Raw genomic sequence first — 9,097 nt, forward strand, 5'->3', positions numbered from 1 at the left:
AAATTATAACCAATAAATAAAACAAACTTAAATGGTCAGTCCGTTTAACTCATAAACTTAAATGGATTGGGCATAAATAAGTCAGACTGGTCTATTTAGCTGCCCTACTTTTTCATAAATAAAATATTTAATTAATTTAAATTAAAAAATCCTGAAATTATGCTGTTAAAGATTTTTCTATTTTTAATAATGGGCCTTGAGTTTTTTATGAGAAAAAAAAAAGGTTAGAGCAGGGGCATTTAAAGTCATACCAAACATCCAAGACCAAAAAAAGAAACAGAAATACTAAACATTATCTAACCTAAAAAAACTAATACCAAACATTTATGAAGCCACAATACAATATTCTTCATTTTACTGGGTAAAATAAAATAGAAACAAAAAATGTTAAAATGGTGTCAGAAAAGACAAGGATTGACAGGGTTTAGGTACTGTTTTTTTTTTTTTTTGTTTACACGTACTATTTTTTTTTCGAAAAAAATACTAAAACGGCCCCTGACAATAACATAAAAAGACAACGAGGCTCCTAGAAAAAAAAAATCCCTATCCGGCCCCTATTTTTTAACTCCGTTAGACAAATTAGCCCATCCGTTAATAATTTGTCTCTAGAGCTGATTCACCATGCCTACGTGGCACGTTAAGTTAATGACGTGACAGTTAAATGCCAACTTGGATGGGCAGATTAATGGGCCATCCAACCCGACCCCTAACAATTCCATTTAAGATAAACAAATTTCATACGTGCTGACAAAGAACTCTTCTACTCTCCAGAATTACAAAAAACCCTAATGCTCTCCCTTCCAAAATTCGTTGAAGACGCTTGACTTGGAGGAAGACATTGATCCCGACGGAGCTATTAACGGCGCCGTGACGAAAAATTGCATAGTTGAGAGGTAAGCTTTGTTACTCACTCTCTCTGCCATTGCATGTGTATGATCAAGTTGAAGGTGGTTTTATTCACAATCTCTGTCATTGAACATGTTTTGAAACCTATAATTTGGAGTATTGTTTATATTCAAATTTTGCATGAAGGGTTGAATTAGAACATGGCTTAGGATTCAATAACAACAAATATGCTCTGTATATTTTGACTGAAAAGCTTATGTATTTACAAAAGAAAATCGTTCAGTGCTCCTACTCCCTCTGAATTTTCAATGGATTCGCACTTGTTGTCAACTGGTGTAAGTTACAAGTAATGTAATTAGAGGCTGCTAAAAATTGTGTGCTTTGAGTTGGGATCCTGAATTTGTGTGCCGCTAACACTTAGTAGTTCCTTAAATTGACCATCAATATTTAACAACCCAGGGTCATAGCTACTGCATATAGCACATGAAATCAAGAAGTAACTTTTGGTTGGTTACTTTCCGATCAAACTCTTTTCCTGCATTATTATTTGAAAATTAAATCTAATATTCAGCTTAAGCCACATAGAAGACTGTTAAGTGTAAAGCATTGTTGAAAACTAAATTATCATTGAATCTGTAGCTCTAGCTCTGTGATTTCCAAGAATTTATATGTAGATGTAACATAATATAGATAGATTGAATTTGAAAAATTATAGAAGAGCATAAAAATATGTCATCAGGTCCTACATATATATCATGTAGTAATAAGCCACTACTACCTATACCTTCTAACCTAAAGGTGCGACTTCACTTTAGCCTGATAGTGACGAAGACAGAATGAAGTTGAGGACACATACTAATAAGAAGACTGCTGATGAGAAAGATGATTGTGATCAAGGGAAGGGTGGTGCTGACGGGAAGGCTGCTAGAAATATGAATACGGACAAGAAGAGGGCTAATTCAAGGAAGTATGCAGGGAAAAGAAAGAAACATTCTTGGCCCAACTTTAGTCCTAGTGGAAGGGGTAATGTTAGATTTGGATCAGGGGGCAATATAGGTGGACAACATACTGGGCTTAGTGGTTCTAAAGCCCAACCTGGTTCTAGACAAGATAAAAGTGGGTCAAGTCACACTAAGGGTGTTGAGCCCATTATAGAAGAAGTTGATTCTGAAGAAGAGAAGAAGTATGTTTATGAGAGTGAAGCATTTGTGTCCCCTATTTCATCCGATGATGAAGGAGGTAATAAACACGAATGGCCGGAGCACAATACCGGTTATGGCTATGGAGAAGTGTACTTTGAGTTGGGCATGGAGTTTGACACAATGGCTGAGTTCAAGGAGTGCTTGAAGGATTACTTCGTTTATGAGGGAAAGGAATGCCCATATATTCATGTATACTATGCTATCATTAGTTATATCAAGTTTATCTACTCTGTCATTATGGTATTTGATTTATTAAAATTGTATATAGGGCTTCCTTAGGGCGACGTGTGCTGACGAAGGATGTCCGTGGTTAATCTATACCTCATACAATTCTAGAGATTGTTGCTATCAGATCAAAACCTTTGTAGATAATCATACATGTGGGAGGGATTTTGTTTCTAATCTGGCTGACTACAAGTGGGTTGCAAGCAAGTTGGTTAAGGTGTAATGTGCAACTGCATTACAAGATGGTCGCAAGAGGCTTGAAGGCTGCAAGGGAACAAATAATTGGAAAGGAAGGAGAACAATACGGTAAACTACAATACTACTTGAATGAGCTGTTAAGGAGCAACCCAGGTTCCACTGCAATGATGTGGACAATACCTCAACCAGAGGGCCTGCCACTATTTGATAGACTTTACATCTCGCTTGAGGCTTGTATGCTTGGGTTCAAGGTTGGCTGCAGGCGGTTGATTGGCCTTGACGGATGCTTTCTGAAAGGATATTATGGTGGACAACTCCTATCCGCAATAGCACAAGACGGAAACAATCATTTCTTTGTTATATCTTATGCGGTGGTGGACAGTGAAAACACTGAGACATAGAAGTGGTTTCTAACAAGGTTGAAAGAAGACTTGGGTGATGTTTGCAATGAAGAACTAAATTTTATCTTGGACCAACAAAAAGTAAGCATTCTATAACATAAATTTTATTATTAGAGTTATGATTTCATTTCATTATGATGTTATGATTTTCCTGAAGTCTGGTTAGGACTTTATTTCTGAAGTTTATCTACTTTCATTATGGTTTTGCTGAATTCTAGTATAAGAGTTTATCAGTGAAGGATATTAGTGGATGTTAGGGTCAATGCATTTAGTATATTTGTATAAGGTAATTTAATTTATAGTGTTGTTTGTTAGTTTATTTTATGAGTGAATACCCGGTCCGACACCTGACAATTTTTGCGAAAGACAATGAGGCCCCTAGGAAAAAAAACTACATTCCGGCCCTTGAAATTTTTTTCGTTAGACAAATTAGCCCCTACGTCAATAATTTATTTTTGGAGTTAACAGAACGTGAATACGTGACAAGTTAAGATGGTGATGTGTCCGTTAAGTGCCAGCGTGGATTGGCATATTAATGAATCACCCAACCCGGTCCCTGACAATTTTTTGAAAATATAATTTTGTGTTTTATCTGCGCTTCACAGAACATGATGAGCCCTAAACGCCTCTTCCTCCTTCCTTCTTGTGTAGAACCCTAACTGTCTACCACCATGAGCCATGAAGATCATTCTTCGGAAACTAAGAGTCGCAACATGCGTGGTTATAGTGTTGGCGAAGAGAGTAAGTGCTGCACCTTTTCTTCTGGAAGAGTTGGGTAGCCAAGAAAGAAGAAATTCATATCTCCAAAATGTCACTGTGGATCCTATGCAATTCTATTCCAATCTTGCACAGAACTTAATCCATATAGGTTTTTCTTGGAATGCCCTAATTACAATGTAAGTATTGATTTTTTTTGTATATTTCTTAAATTTGAAAAATTTATGTAATTTTAGTTTTTTTTTAACAATCAAATTTTTATATTTTCAGGCACCCATCCCACATTGCAAGTATTTCAAGTGGCTAGATGTATTAGTTCATGAAAATATGGATGAGGACATTACTTCTAACAATGCTATTTTAATGGAAAGGAGATTGAAGGAGGTATAACATAGAATGAAGGAGCTAGAGATGGAATTGAATTTGAAAAATCAAAACGAAATTGAATCTCAAGGTGGTAGATATTACTTCAGATGTTTTAGGCTTATAATTTTGGGTATAATTAGTATCATAATTGCCGTATTCTTTAGGACATGTCTTAAGTAATTGTCACAACCTTAGCTGTGATATTTTGTGATAATTATGTTGCGTTGTAATACTTTCAAGATGTAACTGAATTTGTGTAATATTATGTTTTATGTTAATAAATTTGCTATCACTTTAATCTGAGATGATATTGTATTGAAAGAAATTATATTATATTACAAATGTGTAATCACATATTTTGATGGATGAAGATATAAAAATCTGAGTATGCAATGATTGTAAGCTAAATATATGTTTCATCAAATTAAAAAAAGTCTGTGCAATATGATTTTTATATGTGCTATATGATAACAAAGATGGAACTATAAACACAATCCAAAATAGCAACATAATGTATTATAATAAACTTAGCACCAAAGTATGATTGTTTGTGCTGTGCAATAGCAAAATAATATGGCTTTAAATTGCCGATTGTCTAACTTATATACAAGCAAATTCATTTACAACTATTAGGAAACCAAAAGATAATTAATTGAGTTCATAAGAAACATATGACTCTTCACTTATAGACCAACAAAATACATGAGTCTTCACTTGGTGCTTTTAATCCATTAATGAATCTTCTCAAGTGTTAGTTGGAGGCCTAAAACCAGGTGTTGGCACGAAGGTAAATAAGCTGCCGGATGTCCCTGAGGTTGCTGGTCCAAGTGGCTCTAAATGGTTTTGAGTGGGTGGTATTGGTGGCCTCACAATGGTTTGCTTCATTCGAAACCCAACAGGAGGTTCAGGAATTTGCTGTGTTGCCTGCACAAGAAAGAAGAACCATTTCAGCACAAAAAATGAGTAAGACAAAAGCCACCAAATACAATCCTATACTCACAGGTCCATCATTAGGAGGTGCAGATTGAGATAAATCAATCTCTTCACCAAAATCTACATTGAGCGAGGCTTTCAATTTTGGCATCTTCTTCTTATTCTTTTTTGCCTTTGCCTGGTAATGATGATGCAAATATAACATATAGATTCAGCAATTTGCAATCAACAACATATGAGCTCAATTTCAGACTTAAGCTCGGCTTACTAGTTCACGAGTTCAACTTATCAAGTTTAAGCTTCTTGAGGAACTCGTGAGTTTGTGAGCTGAGCTTAAGTCTGAAATTGAGTTCATAAATTAAATGAATCAAGTTTGAACTTAAAAAAAAAATCCAGAAAGAAATAATCTAAAAGGGTGTGTGAAATTATAAAAATTGAAATAAACAAAGCTAGTAGAATGAATTTCAGAATTTAAAATTAATAAAAACTTAGAAAGAAATAATCTAAAAGGGTGTGTGAAATTATAAAAATTGAAATAAACAAAGCTAGTAGAATGAATTTCATAATTTGAAATTAATAAAAACTTGAAAAAATATAATTTGAATTTTTTGAATTTAAAACTATTAGTAATTAACGTTGCATAATATATTTTAAAATAAATCATTCTAATTAAACAAGTTAAACAAAGGCACTACTAATGTTTAAGGATTTCTTTATTCCGTATTATTTTTTATTTTGGATTGAGTGTTTAGAGTTTGTAATTTAGGATTATAGTTTAGAATTAGGTTAGGGTTAGGGTATTTTAGATTTGGAATTTGGATTTAGACTTTAAAGTATGTTTTTGAGAGTTTAGTATTTAGAAATTAGGATTTAGAGGTTAAGAGTGTAAGGGTTAAGGGTGTAGGGTAAAATTGACAAATATTTTGTATATATTTTTGAGAATTTAGAATTTTAAGAGTTTAGGGTTTGTAAATTAATTTGATTTTATAAAAATATTTTTATTTTTATTTTAAAATTTTTTATAAAAACATAAAAGCAATGAAAAATAAGCCTAATATTTATTAGTGTAAAAATATAAAATTTAAAATAAATAAATGCAGTTTTTTTTTTTTTTTTTTGGTTTACAGGTACTATTTTTTTCCTTTTAAATAAAGCTAAAAATCTCACTGGTTATAACGGGTTCTGACTTGAAAAATAGCTCTAAGAAGGATCAAACTCTTGCCAGTTGCCTCAATATATGATCCTCATCTTCCAATTTTTTCTGCAACCTGAATTTTATGTTCTAAACATTAGGTAATGATTTCGTATACCACCCAAAATAAAAACAAAGCTTAGATAAATTATAATTTATCAAAACAAATTTTATTTTTTTAATATCTAAATCTCCTAAAGTCTTAAAAAATCTACAAAACTCTTATTGATATTAATTTAATTTATTAATTTTATATTATAATATTTTTAATTTTTTACATAACTCACAATTTTAAAGCTCAACAAAATTAGAAGTATTCGTTTAATGGTGTATTAAAAATATAATATTGAGAGTAATTATATTTTTTCAAGTGTCGGAGATTCGAATCTCGCCCTATGCATGCAGCAAGCTTAATAGTCCCACGGTGAGAAATTAAAAAAAATCCATGGACCTGATTTTTTTGTTTTACCTCATGCTCTAATTGAAAGCCTTATCCAAATAATAGTGGGCTCATTTCCATGTGGCCCAAATAATATTCAATAAAATAGTCTCCGTCAACCTAAACTATAGGCTTTGACAAAAAAAATAAAAATAAAAGAACAACAAATTATGGACTTCACTCACTATTTTTTATTCATTTTTTTTACTACTCTTGAATTTAAAAATGCAAGTATTTTTTACATATGGGATGGGAAATTAATTATAATAGGCCTAGAGAAATTTAAAGTAAAATAACAAAATTATTCAAAAAAGATCAATTAATGGGCAAAATAATCAATTTGAATTGGTCGAATGGTCAACTCAATTCGTACACTTAAATAAGTGTCAGGAGTTTGAATACTGTATTGTATATGCAACAACTCATTAGACAACAACAAATTCTTAAATGAATCTCAGATCTATAACGCATTAGTCTTTGACCAAAGTGAAAAAGACTGTGAACAACAACAAAAATTATTGGACAAAATTATTCTTGAAGAAAAAAAAAAAAGAGTAGCTTTACTATGCATAGAAAAACCCCATAATTTATTTCTAGCTATTGCTATTTTAAAACAAGAGGTATCTCTATATATGTAATCTAAATTTGAAACATTTCTTCCATCACACACAATCTTTTTTTATTTTTCTTAGATCCAAGTTATTAACGATGCATGTCTCACCAATTTTCCCCCCACTCGATTTGGTTGGTTAGGCTTTGAATCCGACATGCACCTTTCACTAATCATATAATAGTTAACAAAAAACGTTACACCTACAAACATTAATTAATCTTCTAATGGTAAGAAAAAAAAATTAATTAATTAACTAGCATGCAACTTACATCAATGGTGGCATCCATCAATTTAGGGTTACAATTTCCATGTAGCTTGAGCAACAATGTGGTTAAGCTAGGGTTTCATTCTTCATCACCATCACCTAATAATAAGAGAAGAGTTTCATTAATGGTGAATGCAAATTCTAATAGAAGATTAGGAGGAACAATAAATAATGGAGAAAATAATAACATAAATAATAAAAATTATAAGGTGAATGGGGTGCGTGTGGCAGAGGCTCCTCTGACTTTGAGAAAATTAAAGGAAGATTCAGCAGAGGAAGCTCTTGTAACTTGCATGCATGGAAGGTTTCAGGAGGGTATTTTCGTCTATAGGCAGATTTTTGCTATAAGGTCTTATGAGATTGGACCAGATCAAACTGCTACTATGGAGACCATCCTCAATTTTCTTCAGGTAATTAATTAATTAATTAATTTCGTTCATGCACTATGAAAAAGACTCTAAGATTTAACTAGGGTGAAAATTTGAATTCTTGAATTCGTAATGAAAGGATTGGATTTGTTTTGACTGTTAAAAGTAAGTAATTCGTTCTCTCTATCTTTTATTTGTCGTCTCTATTGCATTCTATCTTATTTTATCGTATCTCATCTGGTTCTGCGATATTTGAGAATCGCCGTCAATATCTCAATGTAGGTTCGAGATACTTTCGTCTTGGACTATTTAAATTAACTAATTTAAAAATTTTTCGATGTATTAGTATTAGCAATAGGAGACCACTTAAATAAAGACACTAAAAATGTATTTTTGTAAAGATGATCACACATGTCATGTTATTATTGGATATTCTTATTAAAACCGATTAATAATTTATTTTTTTTAATTATAAATCAGAACAAAATCGGTTTATTATAGCAACAATAATAAACCCAATTGTCTGCATTATAATTATTAGACCCGATTTAATCCGATCGAATTATACCATCTAAACCGAAAATCTTTAAATTTTTTGATAAAAAGACAATTATATCCATGACTTTTTGTTTTTCGGACATTTAAATCCTTAAAAATTTAAAAATACAATTAAATCCCTAAAAAAATTGAATTTATTGTTATTGTTATAAAAAAAATCGGTTTTATTCTAATTTGTTAAAAAATTAAAAAACAACAAGTTCATTAATACGTCCAATAATAATGTGACATATAAATGTCTTCACAAAAAGACATTTTACATATCTTTATGGGAGCATCCTCTTTAGCAATAATAAATACATCTTTGATGCAGTCATCAATTCTCAATTCTCCTTGAGAGATTACAATTGTCGTTATTTGTATGTCAAGTTGATAGTTAAAAATTATTAGATAGTAATTTAGTTATTCGATAACTTTTAACTATCAAATTCACGTGATTGTATGTGAGTCTTTATTATTAACTAGTTTTGACTCAAATGTAAGATATATTAAAAAATTAATTGTTAATTATCTAACTTTTTTCTTAATAATATATTTAGGAAACTGCTCTAAATCATGTGGCGAACTCTGGAATAGGTGGGATTGGATTTGGAGCAACACGCCAGATGAGCATTCGAAAACTCATCTGGGTTGTTACTCGCATTCAGGTTCAAGTCCAGAGATATAGCAGTTGGTAGTTACTCTTCTTTTTTCATTTGTATCTTTTAAAATTTTAAAATATTTATTTCATTTATAGTATAAAATAAATATTATTTTTATTTATCAAAATACCTA

General features: G+C 31.5%; 1 protein-coding gene across 1 annotated transcript in view; it reads left to right on the forward strand.

The window, feature by feature from the left end:
• The window catches only part of LOC107611783 (palmitoyl-acyl carrier protein thioesterase, chloroplastic-like), a 5,067-nt gene continuing 3,203 nt past the window's right edge, over window positions 7,234-9,097 (forward strand). The window contains exons 1-2 of the mRNA XM_016313677.2: window positions 7,234-7,807; window positions 8,863-8,996. Coding sequence (XP_016169163.2) covers window positions 7,391-7,807; window positions 8,863-8,996 — 551 coding nt within the window. The 5' untranslated portion in view covers window positions 7,234-7,390. The remainder of the gene's footprint in view (window positions 7,808-8,862; window positions 8,997-9,097) is intronic.

Source organism: Arachis ipaensis, chromosome B08 (assembly GCF_000816755.2).
Source record: "Arachis ipaensis cultivar K30076 chromosome B08, Araip1.1, whole genome shotgun sequence".
Taxonomy (NCBI): Eukaryota; Viridiplantae; Streptophyta; class Magnoliopsida; order Fabales; family Fabaceae; genus Arachis; species Arachis ipaensis.